General features: G+C 46.0%; 1 protein-coding gene across 1 annotated transcript in view; it reads left to right on the forward strand.

The window, feature by feature from the left end:
• The window catches only part of DYNC1LI1 (dynein cytoplasmic 1 light intermediate chain 1), a 528,072-nt gene extending 510,391 nt beyond the window's left edge, over nt 1–17,681 (forward strand). The window contains exon 13 of the mRNA XM_078663930.1: nt 16,724–17,681. Within this exon, the coding sequence (XP_078520056.1) occupies nt 16,724–16,836 (113 nt within the window). The 3' untranslated portion in view covers nt 16,837–17,681. The remainder of the gene's footprint in view (nt 1–16,723) is intronic.
• The last annotated feature ends 1,019 nt before the right edge of the window (nt 17,682–18,700 follow it).

Raw genomic sequence — 18,700 nt, forward strand, 5'->3', positions numbered from 1 at the left:
TCACCTGTCACTCCTTTTAGGAGGTCTTGTCTTCCTCACAAGCACCATTCTCAGTACTCTAACTTCCATAAGTCAGGACAGTCCCGTAGGAGAATACACACTCCTCGCCGAGTATGTATTACTTATTGTGATCATACATCTCAAATCGTCGTTCATCTCAAGATACTCGTACTCCACCAAGACCCTCACTCCTAAGACCACTACAACTTCTTTGACTTCCTCATGCTTTTCAATAAGCAGATTTTCACCATCTCTTACTGATTTTCCTTTTACAGGCATTTCTCTTGGAAATTATATAAACAACTTTCATTACGTTCTAGTCAGAGGTGTGGGTGTGCTCAACATTCCAATGTCAACACCTCTGACTAAAGGGAAGTCATTTTTTAAACCCTTCATCGAAGGCATTTTTAAGACCTATGCTCCCTTTTCTTCAATGTCTACACGAGCCTACCCTGGAGAAGTATCTTGCTTCTGCTTTCGCAAAAGCTCCTGTGGCACATCTCCATCTGCCCAGTTGCCTTCTTTCAATTGCTTGCACCAGAACTTTTATACAACATGACAAATGTCATCATTGTACTGAGATGCATGTCCCTGAATTCTGTGAAAAGGGAAATATTGTCCCTCCTGAAAAAAGCGGTTTTTAAAATTGGAAATGTTATTGAGTTTTTAATATTTACATAACATATCAACAATCCCAGTAGTTTCCCATTGACCATTTTCCCGTCCCGTATATCACTGTCCCAGTTAAGCCAGCCCATTACAATACCTTCTGCTGAACTCCTTGCGCTTCCCATGTGTGTTGACATGTCAATGATCTTAGTTCTGTCTGTGAGCGGAACTGATCAGAATGGTCTTCAGTAGTATATTAATTTGGTTTTTCCACCCATATCTTGTTATATTTCTTGTGACAACCTCGATCTCTGTACATTTTTTTTTCCAGAGTCCTACATGTGTCCATGCCCCGTTCCCATTCTCGAATTGTGGGGAGTGTTGGGTCCCCCATTTTTGGGCAATGTCCCTTTTTGGTACCATATATCCCAGGTTTATGAGCAGTTTCTAAATCTAGTAGCTTCAACGTCCTTCCATAGTTCCCAGTTTTCTCATGGGGACGTTTGGCTGAAGGGCGCAGTCTGCAGCTCCCTCTAATCTTTGAGTCACCGTTTGCCAGTAACTCTGAAGTTTGGGGCATTCCCAGAAAGAATGGGAGAATGTGCCTCATTGCCCGCAGTCACTTATGCAGCCCTCTGTGTCAGCCTGTCCTATTTTATGCAGTAAAGTCCTGCTGTAGCCCTGTGTTTGATTTAATAAACTATAATGTTCATGTATAATAAGAACCCAGCCACCCAAAGAGTAGACGTAAAAATTGACTTGCCTCTTTAGTTCCATATTGGCATTCTTTTCAGTGGTGGGGCGAATTAATGTTTCTAAATTCATGTTTGAAAACTATTACTTTTAAATTAATATTTTTCAATGTACTGATCTAATTTGATGTACGAAGGAGAAAAGGTTCTGCATGTTAATTAAATACACTTTTTGAATTTTGAAGAGGCTGCCATATTTTGCACTTTTGTTGCAAGATGTATTTAAAAATGAAGGTGTTTCTAAAGTTAAGCACACAGGACTTACTAGTTCTTTTCTTTCACACCAATTAACCTTAAATGCTTGCTTGTTTATTAAAACTTTTATTGTTAGTGTTCAGTCAGTAAACAACAGCCTGGTGCTGCTGTTCACCAGGGGCCGCATCTAATGGTCAGGAGGGCCGCATGCAGCCCCCGGGCTCTACTTTGAGTATTAATGTGCTATAGTATACCCTGTGTAAGACTTTCAGTTTTATCAGCCTATAGCTAGCTCTTATTGCCCCTTCACGGGGGAATCTCTCTGCCTCAACCCATTTATCATCCTCTGTTGTCCCCCGATCAGCCTGCCATCTCTCTTGTAAGGTTGTCTGTGTCCTTTTGGTGTTGTAAACAACTGTGCTATTTGTGAGAGATATTACCCTAGCAGTGATCAGCCTGTCCAGTCGCCTCCTCGCTAACTGCTCTTCCCCTTGCATCTCTTCATCTGCTGCGATCGTAGAGCATGTCGCAATTGCAAGTTCTTGAATGTTGGAGACGGGGCCATATCATACTCTGATTGAAGATGGCTAATGCCATTTGAGTCCCAAACCTGCTTTAACGTCTATATGCCTATATGTTCTCCCATCCCAACTCTGTTTAATCTGTGCCAGGTCTGGATCACAGTGGCTGTTTAGGGAGGCAACTGATTCACTGCCTTTCCCCAGTGTAGTGTGTAGGTACCCTTGCAGGCTAGCGTGAGTGTCTATCCGGAAAGCAGGCTCCTCCACTGCAGAGTAAGCCCATCCATTCACCATGCATACTTGTTCTGCCTCATAATATTTACGGACCTTCTGTGGGTCAATTCCCCCTTCATATGTTGAGCGTTGAAGTGTGTGGAGGGCAATCCTGTCTGGTCCTCCCTCCCAGAACAGGGTCCTAATCCAGTGGTCTTTTTTCTGAAGGAATTGAAAGTATCCTGTTGGGTATATTTTGTAATATGTAGGCAAACCTGGATAGCTGTATCACTTTGAAACTCGCCTCCCTCCCCATTAGTGAGAGCAAAGGCTCCACCAATGTGTTATGTGCTTTTTTATCTTGGGGGAGGAATTCTCTTCCTAATGAGCACTGTCATCCCTAGTGATCCATAGTCCCAAATATTTGAAATTATGAGTTGCCACTCTTAGTGGTAGGAGCAGTATTGCCCTGGGGAACCATCCTCTAATTGGGACCAGCAGCAACGTTTCCTAGTTAATGCTAATAATAATAAGGACAAACTAGAAGGAGAAGAAATTCCTTGTGATCAGCAGTCTGCTATGGGACAGAAATAAAATGACTATATAACCCCACTCTCAGCTCCTCTAACACCTCTGGCTGCAGGTTCTTCTTTGGATGAGATGGGGATTTCCATGCGCTCTTAGAAAGAGCATCAAAAAGATTTGATCTCAGTGCCAATGAAGCAGACTGACTGCTTTTTTTGACATCAAAGAAACATCTAGAAATTGGTGAAGTACACACCAATCATAGTTTACATGTGGGCAGAGGTACTCAATTTAATGAAAAAACCCTACTACAGTGACAACAGTTATTCCTTGCCTCGACATCAAGTACCAAAGCCCCAGAGAAATCACCAGCTTGCCTCAACAGTCATCTGAAGTCAGACTCCCTGGTCATGCGGGCAGCACAAAGGCATTTAAGGAACCCTATCACCCTTTGTTATCCAGTATTAGGGTATCTTTCATAGATTCACATGCCTGAATCATTGCCCGTCGTCGGGATGGGAGTCCCTGGTACATAAATTAAGTATGTCTCATTAGACATATAGAGTAATAGGCCAAGGGCCTTACATTAGTAACATATCCATGTCCTTTTGTAAAAAGGACCAAACTCTAGAGAAGAGACAATAGGCTATCACCACCCTCTAGAAACCTCCTGGAAGGAGCTCTAGTCCTCTGATTTTCTACCGCACGCCTTGCTAAGAGAGTCTCCACTTAGCTCTGCTCAGTTTTCCTTGTTACTGGGATTCCAGTGATTTTTTTTCTTCCGAATTCCTTCTTCCGTGTGAAGTTCTCACTTTCTTCATGGCACATACTCTTAAGAAAGGCCTTTTTAGGTCCTGTGCTTCCTGTGGTAAAAAGAGGCTTCATGTTGGCGACCAGCACAAGGACTGCCTCTACTGTCTCTACCCGGATCGCTCCTCAAAGGACTGTAAGGTATGCAGTACCTTTTCGTCAAAGACCCTTAAAGACCGAGAGGGACGTCTTTTAATTTGGCTGCAGAAGATCAAAGACCAAAACCAAGCCTTGTCTTCTGAGGAGAGTGAGGGTTCCTCCAAATCTTCAAAATTCTCTCAGAAAAGGCCCAGAGTTGCTTCTCCAGGACCTTCGTCGCAGCCCCCTCAAAAGAAAAAGACGCACAAAAAGTCTTCAGAGGCACACCTTAAGGCTCTACCAACAAAGGTTTCTCCTCAGGAAGTTCAACACACCTTTAAGAAGCCTAGTTCCACCTCGTCGAAGACTACCTCGTCAACGAGAAAATCTCAGTCCACAGCTGTGGGAGTAACCTCGTCGACGACAACTGTTTCTACCTCTTTGGCGGCTCCAGCTTCGTCCACGTTGACGACTTCATCGTCGACTGCTGTGAAACCTATATCATCGACGATAAAAATCAAGAAATCAGCGTCGAGGTCCAAGTCCTCGTTGACACTACGATCGCCGACGGACTAGTCGACGCCTGCGTCGAAGAGAAGTGTTCCGTCGACCTTGAGGGCTCCGCCGATGACAACACCGTCGAGAAGGGCTCCGTTGGCTACGTCAACACCGTCGAAGACCGCTTCGTCGACGGGAGCTTCATCGACGTTACCACCAATTGTGTCTATCGGTGCTTCACCGTCGACGACTTCACCGACGGGCTCATCGACGACACCAGAGTCCAAGTGGAAAGTGCGTATGTCCATCTCAAGATAACAAAACGCACGTTGACACCTGCCTTGACTTCCCCTAGCAGGGTCCATCCATTACCTCCAGCTCACCCTTTGGAGGAGGAGGAAGACTCAGACGATGGCAGTATGTTCGTAACTGCTACAAGTCCTTCCGAACTGCATGTCAAATATCAAGAGAGTTGGAACTATGATGATGATGAGTGGGATGACTACGTTATCCCTTGTCCAGCGTCCCCAGTGCCTACTCAAGCTGATTCGCCTCCTGAGGATATCGTGGGTTTTCATAATGTCCATATCGGGTATTTAAGAGCTTTTATAAATTGCTTCATTTATAGAAATTACCCAAATTTACATTTGCAAGGCTGTCGGAGAATATATACATTGTGACAAGTAATCTGTGACATTGGTGCTCGGTGCTGTGGTGACTGTGTAATATATACAATGGTGAAGGGAGGGTAGGGGTTGTGGTCAGAGAATACACTATTTCCACAATCCTCTGCGGACTGGATTAATGAGTCTCATTGCAGGGTATCTCAACTGGTCCACGGTTCAGATTGTCGACGTTTCAACCCAAGGTCTGCACTAATGGGGTGTCAGTGCGGGTCTTCATCAGAACTTGGACAGAAATTGGCAGCCTAATCAGGCACAGGAGGGCTCATGGGGTGCCAGTGTGGTCACTCTCAATGGTAGGGCTGTTGTCCTTGCAGGAGCCCATATTCTCCTTCACTCAGTCAGACTCAAGTCAAATGGTGTGGATGCTGTATGTATCAGGTCTCAACAACTGATCATGATTCAGTTCTAAGTTCAAAAGGGGTGTTGGAGGCTGTATGATTCAAGTCTCAACACTTGATCAGGATTCTAATCTGTTTTAATTTTGATCGTGACTTGTAATCTCTTCCTGCCGCTGTAGCGCTAAAATCCGCTAATTTTGGACTAGAGTCAGCTCAACGCATTTTTACGAAGTGCCTTTCTCCCGTGGCTGCATATCTCATGCAACACCACCATCGGGTTTTTCCCTCCCTCGACGACTGGCTCGTCAAGGCACCTTCTCTAAAAGGCGCGACCAAGTCTTCCGACGCCTGCCTACAGCTTTTCAGTTGTCTAGGACTCCATCTCAATCAAGACAAGTCTGTCCTTCAACCTTCTCAGCGAATAACCTTTCTGGGTGCTACTCTCGACACAACCCAGAAGAAAGCTTTCCCGTCACAAGAGCGACAGAACAAACTTCTTCATTTGGCAAATCACATAAAATCCAAGAAGTCTCTCTCAGTACGCCTCTTCAAATCCCTTCTAGGAATGATGTCATCCTGTATTCTGCTGGTTCCCTACTGTCGTCTCCACATGCGCCCTCTCCAAGAAGCACTGTCGGCCCAATGGATTCAATTTGAAGGATCCTTCGACGTCATTCAGGTGACCCCTCAGATGGACTCATCCACGACATCTTTCTCAAGGCCTGCCCTTCTTGCTCCAAGCTTCTCCTCAGATCATCACAGCAGATGCGTCCCAGGAGGGTTGGGGAGCTTTCCTCCAAGAACATTGAATCAGCAGAAAGTGGTCTCCTTCAGAACGGAAGCTTCACATAAACCTCCTCGAGCTACGAGCTGTCTATCTGGCTCTCCTGGCATTCCTTCCCAGGATCAAAGGTTCTCTAATGCTTGTCTGGACGGACAATACTACGACAATGCACTACCTGAACAAACAGGGAGGTACTCGTTCACTTCCACTCTCTCACGAATCTCAAAAGATCTGGAACTGGTTACTGCATCACAACATTTCCCTTTGAGCAGAATATGTTCCAGGAACAGACAACAAACTAGCCGACTCACTAAGCAGGCAACAAACAACATGTCACGAATGGGAGTTGAACCAGCGGACTCTTGACCGCATATTCTCCAAATGGGGCACCCCTCTCTTGGACCTATTCGCTACCAAGCAGAACGCCAAATGCCAAAACTTCGCACGGTGGCATCCCCAACAGGGATCCCTAGGGAATGCATTTTCGATCGCATGGTTCAACGTCTTTGCTTATGCTTTTCCACGGATTGCTCTAATTCCCAGGGTCCTCCGGAAACTGAAGGCAGAACCCTGCTGGCTAATCCTGATAGCTCCAGCGTGGCCACACCAGCATTGGTTCACGGAACTCCATTTTCTCCACCTGGAACCGCCAATCCCTCTGAAACCAGTCTCTCACTCCTCACAATGAACCCAGGACAAGTCCAACAACCGGATCCAGCATCTCTCAAATTATCGGCTTGGCTCCTGAGTTCCGAGAGTTCCATGGCCTAGACATTCCTCCGGACTGCAGGGCAGCTCTGGCTTGGCTCGAGCCGAGAGTACTAACATAACATATTCCTTAAAATGGAAGAGATTCTGCATCTGGTGTCAGTCAGCCAAAATACACCCTCTTTCGTCCTCTCCAGAGCAGATATTACCTTACCTTCTCCACCTGGCAGCAATATTTATTTATTTATGTTTCAGGAGATCTTCCGCAGGCCCTTCTCTTTGGTCTAATAGGTTGATTAAGCAATTTCTCAAAGGCCTATTCAGGACTTTTCCTCCCGTAAAGTCTCTGCCTCCCACTTGGCAACTCAACACAGTTATGGCTCAGCTTATGAAACGCCCTTTTGAGCCATCACACAGAGTGGATCCTTAATATCTTTCTTGGAAAACGGCACTACTTCTAGCCCTTACCTCTGCAAGGCGAGTAAGTGAGCTTCATGCATTTTCAGTTCAAGACCCTTTTCTTTAATTCAAACATGACCGGGTTATACTGCGAACTAATCCTAAGTTTGTGCCCAAAGTCCCATCAGACTTTCACCTCAATGAGCCTATAGTTTTACGGACCTTCTTTCCATATCCTCCTACGGCGGCAGAGAGAGCTCTACGCTCTCTAGACCCTAAATGTTGCCTTAAATTCTACCTTAGTTGAGTTATGTTCCTGTTCTTATCTACAAAATGACAAAATGTAAGACTCATGTTAAAGTGCTGGCTAAGAGACCTACGAAGGGAGCAAGGGGCGGTTCTGACTAAAGTTTATACACGATTCCTTCATGTCTGCCTTTTTACTTCATTAGATGACCAGTATATCGTTGTGAGCCGGCCCCAGGGTTGTAGGCTCATGCTGTGTAAACTGCATTGTGTTAATAAAGGTCTTACGCAAAAAAAAAAAAAAAATCATTCCGTAAATCAAACCAACTCTTTGTGGCTTACAGTCGACCTAGGAAAGGTCTTCCACTTACTTAACAAAGTATCTCTCGTTGGATCTCTGGAGCTATTACTTTCTGTCACCAGCAAGCGGGTCAACCCTTGCGTTCCGAGGTTCGAGTCCATTCCATTAGGGCGATTTATACCTCCATGGCACTACGGAACTAATGAAGGATGCTGCAGTGGGACAGGCGGTGCTACGTCATCTATTTCAATAGAGGTGAGCCTTCTTTTCATCCCACAATCCTTGCTTTTATACCCACATTTCTTTATTGTGTTCTTTACTGGTCTCTTTGATTGCAGCTTGGTACTTTCTATGTTTCACATTGATATGTTATTATCTGGTGAATTCGTATTGGCTGTACCATCCGAAATGTGCTTATCCTTGCTTGCTACTCTGATTCAGGCATGTGAATCTATGAAAGATACCCGAATACTGGATAAAAAATGTGTTACTTACCTGTAACTGCAGTTATCCAGTATTGGTATCTTCCATAGATTGACATGCAACCCACCTCCCTCCCCTGGAAGGGCTCACTTAGTTCTCTGTGATACACCTACTTAGCACTGTGCTTACAAAAATCTGAGGGACCAGAGCTCCTTCCAAGAGTGTTCTAGAGGGTGGTGATAGCTGATTGTCTCTTCTCTAGAGTTTGGTTCTTTCTACAAAAGCCTATTACTCTATATGTCTAATGAGACATTACTTTATTTATGTACCGGGGACTCCCATCCCGACGACGGGGAATGATTCAGGCATGTGAATCTATGAAAGAGACCAATACTGGATAACTGCAGGTTCGAGGCATGTGGGCTGCTAAATTCATATCTTATGCATAGATCGCCGCCTAGTGTTGGGTCCGGATGATTGCACATTGTTGTCCTGGAAGAGTCTTCGAAGTATCACGAGATAGGTGGCTCCTCCCCTGGACTACAGTGCGCATGGGCATCGACTCCATCCCCAGATTGTTTTTTTCCGCCATTGGGTTCGGATGTGGTTTCGACGTCTCCGTGTCGGAACCGATAAACTTTCATCTTAAGGCCAAAAGGCCTTCGTTACCTGCGTCGGTATTGTTTGCGTACGGTCTCGAGCGTCGTCCGACTCTCTAAGCCAGAAATCTACGGAGTCAAGTAACTCCTCGGACATCGAGGCCTTCTCGTCGCAGCAAGACCCGACGAACTTAACATGGAGCGGAGCCCGTTCAAGTTCTGCCCCGTCTGTGGATCCAAATATCCACACATCGATGTGCATCCGGTCTGTAATAAATGCCTGTCGCTGGACCACAACGAAGAAAACTGCATGGCCTGCTCCAAGTTCAGGTCCAAGAAGACGCTCAAGCTTCGGCGCGCGGTGCGCCTTGAGGCCCAGCGAGCGACACCGGCACCCGACAACATATTCGACGACCCCGAGGAGGTAGGCGATAGCCATCATCTCCAGATTTCACCACCGTCGACGGAGGTCCAGGCCGATCCAGAGGAATACATCGAAGGACAGGCCCCAGACCTTGAATACGTCAAGGAGGTAGGGGACGACGAAGAAGTTTATGGGGCCGTGGAAGATAGCTCAGAGGAGGAGCTATGCCCCGAGGTCTACGTTATTGAGGCTCAGGTCACGGGATCGCCACTCGGCCTTACCCACGACCCTGCACCGCTATCCCCGGCCCCGCCTTCTGGCCCGGCCACGGACACTCAAGCGGAGCCGCCATTGCCCGTATCGAAACCGAAACCTTCGGATCCTACGGCACACAAGATGGCCGACGTCCAGTCGAAAACGAAACCGAAACCAACGGACTCAACAAAACCTAAAATGGCCGACGTCCTACAAAAAAAATCGAAGCCTGCTCCTTCATCGACTCCGTCGCCCTCCGGCCCACAAAAGTCGAAGAAGGCTGTTGAGTCGACAGCGCCGCAGAAGGTGCACAAGGAACCCTCCTCCAAGAAGGCGGACGCTGCTACGGCGCCGTCCAGTAAACGCACGGCCGACCCAAAGTCGACTAAAAGCCACGACCCAACGGCCGCTGGCTCCACGCATCGGCACAAGGATGCGGGATCTGCTGCATCGGCGCCAAAGCCTTCAACGGAGCCCCGACACATTGCAGCCGAAGATTCGGCGACGCAAATACCGTCGACACCAAGCAACCCCGACGCCACCGAAGATCGGCCGTCGGTTACAAAACCCTCTACCTCCTTCACAAAGCAGGTTACGGACTCCCTTAAACGTATAAGGGAAAAGACTTTGTCGTCCACGGCTTCCACGCCATTGGCTCCGAAATCGGTGGACACACCTCAGAAATCCTCAAGCAAGCTTCTTTACACTCTGCCACCAAAGGTGGCCCCAAAGGCCTTTGCAACCACGTCGGTGCCAAAACCGTCGGATCCGTCCACGCCAAAGAGCCTCTCGGATCCATATCACGCCTCAGAGGAGCTATCTGAGCATTGCATCGATGCCCAAACAGGGAAATTGACCCTTTATAAGAGGAAAATCACTTCCCAACCACTGGAATCATATGTTATTCCACTGAAGAAGAAGAGACCAGCACACGACATTCCTTCACTTGTTGAGCCTATTCTGCCACCACCAAGAAGGAGTCCATCACCTTCCCCCAACCAATCAGGAGGGGATGATGATGACCAACAGGACCAATACAATTTCCCAGTTGGCAATGACCCTGATGTTCAGCAGGACTCATATGGCGACACTGGGGACCAAAGTGGCCATCAGGTGGTACAAGATCCACAAGCCTTTGGGACACGTACATCTCCAACAGAGGATTCTGCTGCATTTAATGCTTTACTCGAACGGGCAGCAGCAAATCATGATGTGGACATGCATGCTGACCCGGTAGAGGAAGACTTTTTATTTGACACTTTCTCCGTCTCAGAGAGAACAGTTAAAATACTTCCTATGCTTAAAGGTGTCCTTAAACATGCCCCAGAGATCTTTAAGGAACCTACCAGGGCGAGGGTGGTGAACCCACGTATCGAGAAAAAATACAGGCCAGCACCTGGAGATCCTGCATATATTCGAGGACAGTTGCCTCTTGACTCGTTGGTGGTCGCCAATGCCCGCAAGAGGGCAAACTCCCAAACAACGGGTGAAGCTCCTCCCCCAGACAAGGAGTCGAAAGTGCTTGAGGCATCGGGCAAGAGGGTGGCGGCGCAGGCTGCCAATGTATGGCGTATTGCAAACACGCAGGCACTATTGGCACGATACGATAGGGCGCATTACGACACCCTAGAACAGCTCCTTCAACACCTACCTCATGAGTTTAAGGAAGCAGCCGAAATGCTCATACAAGAGGGAAAGCTTATCTCCAACGCTGCAATAAAGTGTGCACTTGATGTGGCAGATACAGCGGCTAGGGGGATTAACACTAGCGTCATGTTGAGGCGACAAGCTTGGCTTCACATATCTGGATTTAAACCTGACATCCAAACTACAATCCTCAACCAGCCCGTCAATCCTGACACCCTGTTTGGTCCAGATGTAGACACCACCCGTGAAAAAATAAAAAAGGACAACGAGACTGCTAAGTCCATGGGGGCGCTTCAGTCTCAACAAGTCAGGGGCAACACTTTTCGTCGCTCAGGAGCACGTGGTGTTACCAGAGGACAATTGGGCCAACAAACTCAATACGCGAAGGGTGGTGCACAATCCTCGTACCACAAGCAGGGTAGAGGGGGTTACAGAGGTAACAGTGCCAAGGGCAGAGGCAGAGGAAACAACAACTCCCGTTCCTCTACCGCCAACAAACAGTGACTCTCTGTCACTGCCCCCCGACCATACAACACCGGTCGGGGGGAGACTCCAGCAGTTCCTGCCAGTCTGGACGTCCATCACCACGGACAGGTGGGTGAGAAAACTTATCCAGTACGGTTACTGTTTGGAGTTGACATCCACTCCTCCCAACATTCCCCCAAGACACCGTCCTATGTCGGCAGAGCACTTGCACTTATTGCAGCAGGAAGTACTGGTAATGCTGCAAAAAGGCGCAATCGAGCTTGTGCCAGTGGAAGAGGAAGGGACAGGGGTCTATTCCCTGTACTTCATCATCCCAAAGAAGGACGGATCCCTCAGACCTATTCTGGATCTACGCCCCCTCAACATGTACATACTGTCAGAACACTTTCACATGCTGACACTGCAACAAATCCTTCCCCTGCTCAATCAAGGGGACTTCCTAGCAACCTTAGACCTCAAGGATGCTTATTTCCACATCCCACTCCACCCATCCCACAGAAAATACCTCAGGTTTACCATTCTAAACAGGCACTATCAGTTCAAAGTCCTACCCTTCGGGGTGACTACTGCCCCCAGAGTGTTTACAAAGTGTCTGGCGACAGTGGCGGCGCACCTCAGGAGACAGAACATACATGTCTACCCGTACCTAGACGACTGGCTTGTTCAAGCAAAGTCGGAACAACAGTGCGCCGCAGACATGTCCCACACTATTCAACTCCTTCACAGCCTGGGGTTCTCGCTAAACTACCCGAAGTCGCACCTTCAACCAGCCCATGTGCGGCAGTATCTGGGCGCGACAATAAACACCCTGACTGCTATGGCTCAGCCAAACCCAGTCAGAATCGACTGCATTCAGTCGCTGTGCCAAAAGTTCAGACCGCAACACTCCCTGCCAGCGAGAGTGTTCATGCAGTTGATAGGCATGATGGCCTCCTGCATCTTCATAGTCCCGCACGCGAGGTTGCACATGCGCCCGCTCCAAGAATGCTTGGCGAATCAGTGGACACAGGCTCGGGGACAGCTAACAGACCTAGTGTTGGTGACCGGTCGGGCATACAACTCTCTGCATTGGTGGAATCCACACAACCTTTGCAAGGGCCGACCGTTCCAAGAGCCAGTGCCACAGATAATCCTAACAACGGACGCATCTCTCCAAGGGTGGGGAGCCCATGTGCTCCACTACACTGTGCAGGGACTGTGGTCAACCCAGCAGCAGAAGTTGCACATCAACTACCTGGAATTGATGGCAATCTTCATGGCGCTGAAGTCCTTCAAAGTACATTTGTGCAACAAAGTCGTGTTGATCCGGACGGACAACATGACCGCCATGTACTACATCCAAAAGCAGGGAGGTACGCACTCTCCACAGCTGTCTCATCTGGCTCAGAGCATGTGGAAGTGGGCCATTCAGAGGAACATCTTCCTCATGGCGGAACACCTCCTGGGCAAAGACAATCAGATGGCGGATCTGCTAAGCAGATACAGCCATCAAATGCACGAGTGGGAGATACATCCATCAGTTCTCCACCCGTACTTCCAGCAGTGGGGTCATCCAGAGATAGACCTGTTTGCCACAAGGGAAAACGCCAAATGCCAAAGCTTTGCCGCCAGGTTCCCTCACCCGGAATCGCAAGGGAATGCGATATGGATGAACTGGTCAGGCAAATTTGCGTACGCTTTTCCCCCAGCGCCTCTCATTCCGCTGGTGGCAAGAAAGCTAAAGCAACACTCGATGACGCTCATCCTGGTTGCTCCAACGTGGGCACGCCAACCATGGTACACCACGTTTCTGGAACTTTCCGTGGTACCGCATCAAAGACTGCATCTCACTCCCAGGCTATTGACGCAGAACCATGGCGACATTCAGCATCCAGATCCGCGACAGCTCAATCTGGCGATCTGGCTCCTGAAGTCTTAGAATTTGGCTACCTCAACCTGCCTCCAGAATGCATGGACATCATCCGGGAGGCACGTAAGCCCACTACCCGAGCTTGCTATGCAGCTAAATGGAAGCGGTTTGTCATGTACTGTACAGACAACAATATCAACCCGCTAGATGCATCCATTCCTAACGTCATCTGCTATTTGTTACATCTTTACAAATGCAATCTAGCTTACGCTTCCATTCGGATACATTTATCCCCCATAGCGTCTTAGCTCCAGAATAGGCAACACCTCTCTGTTTTCAGGGTGCCTGCCATTAAAGCCTTCCTAGAAGGACTGAAGCGAGTCATTCCTCCAAGAACACCACCAGCTCCAGTGTGGAACCTCAATGTGGTCCTCACTAGGCTGATGGGCCCACCTTTTGAGCCACTGCACTCCTGCGAAATTCAGTTTCTCCATGGAAAGTGGCTTTTCTCATTGCTATCACATCGCTCAGACGTGTAAGTGAGCTGCAGGCGCTCACAATCCAAGAGCCATTTATACAAATACATTCCAACAGGGTAGTGCTCCGCACTAACCCCAAATTCCTTCCTAAAGTGGTGTCACAGTTTCATATCAACCAAACTATTGACCTACCTGCATTCTTCCAAAACCCACAAACAGTAGCGGAAAGAATGCTTCATACATTAGACGTTAGGAGGGCGCTAATGTACTACATTGACAGAACACAACACTTTAGAAAGACACAACAACTTTTTGTTGCCTTCTCAGCACAGCACAAAGGCAACCCCATTTCCAAAGCAGGAATAGCCAGATGGATTGTTAAGTGCATTCAAATCTGTTATCAAAAGGCTAAACGTACTTTAACAATACCCCCAAGGGCGCACTCCACCCGCAAATTGGGGGCCTCCATGGCTTTCCTAGGGAACATTCCCTTAGAAGACATTTGTAGAGCAGCCACATGGTCTACACCACACACATTTACCAAACATTACTGTGTAGATGTGCATTCAAAACAGCAAGCAGCTGTAGGACAGGCTGTTCTCAAGACACTTTTTCAAGCTTCTGCAGCTGGCACGGGCAACCGCCGTTAATGGAGGGACTGCTATGTATTCTATGCATAAGATATGAATTTAGCAGCCCACATGCCTCGAACTGAATATGCTACTTACCAGTATGCATCTGTTCTTGGCATGTAGGGCTGCTAACATTCATATCGCCCGCCCTCCTCCCCGGTGCCCGTAGCGGCTGCAGATACTCTCTCTATATTCATCATTAGCATGGACATCCTTTACACTGTTTCACTCCATCTCTGCCACAATGGCTAAAAACAATCTGGGGATGGAGTCGATGCCCATGCGCACTGTAGTTCAGGGGAGGAGCCACCTATCTCGTGATACTTCGAAGACTCTTCCAGGACAACAATGTGCAATCATCCGGACCCAACACTAGGCGGCGATCTATGCATAAGATATGAATGTTAGCAGCCCTACATGCCAAGAACAGATGCATACTGGTAAGTAGCATATTCATTACAGGTAAGTAACGCATTTCTTCCATACCTCCTGATATGGAGGATAGTCGTCAAGATAATATTGGGAAAAAGATTTTCAGCTATGGGTGCTATAACCATTACAGCAACCAGTGCAGTTACAGGTAAGTAACGCATTTCTTCCATACCTCCTGATATGGAGGATAGTCGTCAAGATAATATTGGGAAAAAGATTTTCAGCTATGGGTGCTATAACCATTACAGCAACCAGTGCTTTGGCCATTCTGCCAAATATGGTCAGAAGTTGGGGTAATCATAGACTTGTTGCCTGAAGACACATGTAAAGAGGCTAAAACAATTTTTTAGGAAGGAGAACTGATGTCTTCTGGGATCATCAGTACAGGTATGGACAATTGCTTCTATAGGTTTTTGACAGGCAGCAGGGGCAGCTGTATTAAGATCTGAAGGCTGGTTGAAGGCAACATCTTTGAGACCAGAGGTTTAGTCAAAGATTCTAGACTTGCCTTTTGACAGTGAGACTTTGTTTGGGAAACATGTTGAAGATCCCCTACGGACAAAATACGACACAGAGACAACCAGATCTCTGAGGAACAACGTTATCATCTCTTTCTGGGAGTGAGAGGTGGGGATTAATATTCAAGAAAAAGAGGCTACCAATCCAATAGGACTCAACCCTAACAACAGTTTTAGCAAGGCAATGTTTTTTGTAGTCACAGCAGCAATATGGCGCTCCGCCCACGGCTGCCTATTCAAACCTCTAGCCAGTAGACAACTGTTACAGGACAAGGTCTGTAAACAAGACATCGGTGACAATCCCTTGGCATCAGTCACCATCCCTACAACTCCTCCATTGGAGAGCGAAAGTATTTCTGGCTTTTACAGCAACTGGAGTACTATTGCTTCAGATCGCGGAGTGCTAAACCTAGTTTGATATGGTCACACCCTCAATTTTATTCATAAACCTCAAAATCCACCTCGCAGGAGGAAACATCAATATCTTGGTCTGTTGAAAAAGGAAATACAGTCACTCTTATGCAAGAAGGCCACAGAGAAAGTCCATTACGCTTATCAAAACACAGTTTTCTATTAAAATGTTTTTCTCTTAAAAGAAAGATCAGGCAAATGGATACTGGTGTTGGACTTGAGACAGTTAAACAGATATGTGAAAAAGCAGGATGGCCACTTTGAAGGATGTTCTGCAGTTTTTACACCCAAGATATTTCATGACCTCCCTATGACTCCAGGATGCCTATTCCATATTCCTAATAACAAGAAGTGCAAACAATGCATTGCCTTACACTTCTTATTTTAATTACTGTGGGACTCACACCTCCATGGGGGCGGAGATTGACACATGTGAAACTATGAAAGAACTCCATACCGGAGAACCACAGTGTGCAGGTAAGTAACTTGTTTTTTACTCTGAATACCAGCCTTAGCGTTCCAACAGACATGCTTAAACTATGTACCTAACATTAGGGCTAGATCTTTTGGCTTTGCCAATTCTGGTGGGAAAAGTAGAAAAAAGGTTTGGTTACTGTAAAGAATGCGAGTGAGATAAAGATTTGAATGTGCAGATAGTGTGATAAACCAGTGCACTTTCCAGATGGGAAATAGTCACTCATGTATTTCTAGGCGGAATGATAGACCAAACAGCAAGTAGCATGAGGTGAGAGAAAAACAATCCTCTTGGTGGACTTAAAGCCTAAATTATGCATATTTAAAAGAATTGGTACGGCGGGTCCTTTGGCAGCTGCGTTGTCATGCCAAACCTAAACATGCAAAAACCAATTGTCTTTAAAGAAAATGTAGTAAAACAGCACTGCTAGTAAGTTACTAGTTTTACATACAAATATGTGTAGTATAACCTCCTCTCTTTTAATATGCAGTCCAGAAATCTATATCAACAGATGCTGAAGCAGAGTTGGAAAGAATTGCCCAGAGGCCTGACATCGATTCTCCTACAACACCTACATCCCCTTCGGAAGGAGAAGCTTCGTGAAGATGCAAAATGCAGACAAGATTATTTAAATAGGCCATTGCCTTCTCCTTCGTCAGTAATTGTGGAACTATAGAGCTGATACACTTCCCTTTTCACCCCAGAGGACTACAGGCAATCAAAATCTTGAGTTATTTTGTGTGACCCCCTGCTTGGTAAATGGGAGCTGTGCTCAAGGAAAAAGGGGGAAGCTATACAAGACTAATGTTTACATTGTGTATATTCAGATTTTTTTTAAACCTTTGATATCCGTACAGTACCAATAGACTGTAAAACAGCAACTATGCCTTTTTGACCACCTCATGCTATTAGCTGCTTATAAATTTAGGGAAATATTCGGTAATTTTTAGCAGGGGTGCTTAATTTGTTTCGTGCCAACTTTTTAGTGAAACTGAATTAAAGATTAAATAAAATCCCCACTTTAATTCAGTAACTAAAGTATGCTTGATTAGATCCTAAACCCCTAACAATTACAGACCTAATAAAATCACATTTAATTTTTGGATATAGTTGTAAAACCCTGTATCTAACGTTAACTGTAAATGCACACTACATTCGAAGCTTTACTAAAGATTTGTTACCTATGATGGTTTACAGTATTGATGGAATTAATCACCCTGTGATCATTTCAAGCACTGAATAAACAAATTTTGTGGGATCTTTTTTTACACTGTAACACGATAGAGGTGGTTGTTTTGTCAGGTTGTACAGGATGTCATTTTCGAACTTGGTCAGTATGTGGTTCGACCTTAATGCATACCTTCTGTTTCCCATGTTACAGTGATATCAAATGAGTCAATAAAACTGTCATCGGTTAATAAAGTTGTATTTATTCTCTGCATACAGTATCAATGTCTTAATTGTCTTTATTTGTGTTAAAATGAAACTGGCCAATCTAAAAATGATTTAGAGATACTTTTATTTCTGTCATTGTAAAGTGACCTTTGATAGCGATGAGTGAGCAATGACTCACTTTCATTTGTAACCATCTTTCTTCTAAATACTATATATTGGTTTAAAGGTTGTCTGGTTGTTTTTGATAGCTTCACTTATGAGTCATGCCTTTTGCCAAGGTTTAAAATTAGGGTTTGGGGTACTGGGAAATAATGTGACCTTGCCATTCATTGGGTCGGAAATCGTAGATATCCTTTGTTATTTCAAAATGTGGCCATCTCCTCGAGAGAATAGAAGGAATTTTTCCCCTGTGATGGTACATTCTATTTTCTTAAATTAATGTTAGTGCTCCAGTTTTGCATTACCCCTTCCTCTTTGTTAGTAAAAGCTGACACGCAGTTTTCTTTCCTAGTGTGATTTGGACCCAAGCCAGCAACCGATGGAACTTCTGTGTTTATCGCAGTTCTTTTTGTATCAGTTTTGGTTGTGCCAGAGGTCGAAACAACCACCTTCAGTACAAAGCGGATTCATTTACAACAAAGGGCTTCATGAGTACTGTGTAAAGTGAAGAAATAGCCTCTTCAATAAGCAACATAGGGTGGCCTTTAACTGTTTGGGGACAACACCCATTACAACTCCGCTCCATGATTAAACAAGCATTTACAATGCAACGGTTTCGCCTTTGACAAAGTTAGAGGTATTGGCATTGTAAATGACAAATTGTTTATTTATGTGTTGGTGTTGAAAACAGATAAATAAATGGCATTGTCATTTACAATGTCAATAGCTTAATCTTTCGCAAATTTCTGACAAGATAGGTTAACTCTGGTTTGGCAGGGTATAAGCCAACTGTTATTATGTTATGTTAGTAACATGTTACTGACTGGGTAATACATTTGATATGTATAACTTCAATTGATGTCCTGATGCCTATATGTCTAGACATTTAACTATCTCTCTGTTTCCTTCTCCT

The sequence above is a fragment of the Lissotriton helveticus genome, chromosome 10 (genome assembly GCF_964261635.1).
Source record: "Lissotriton helveticus chromosome 10, aLisHel1.1, whole genome shotgun sequence".
In the NCBI taxonomy this organism is placed as follows: Eukaryota; Metazoa; Chordata; class Amphibia; order Caudata; family Salamandridae; genus Lissotriton; species Lissotriton helveticus.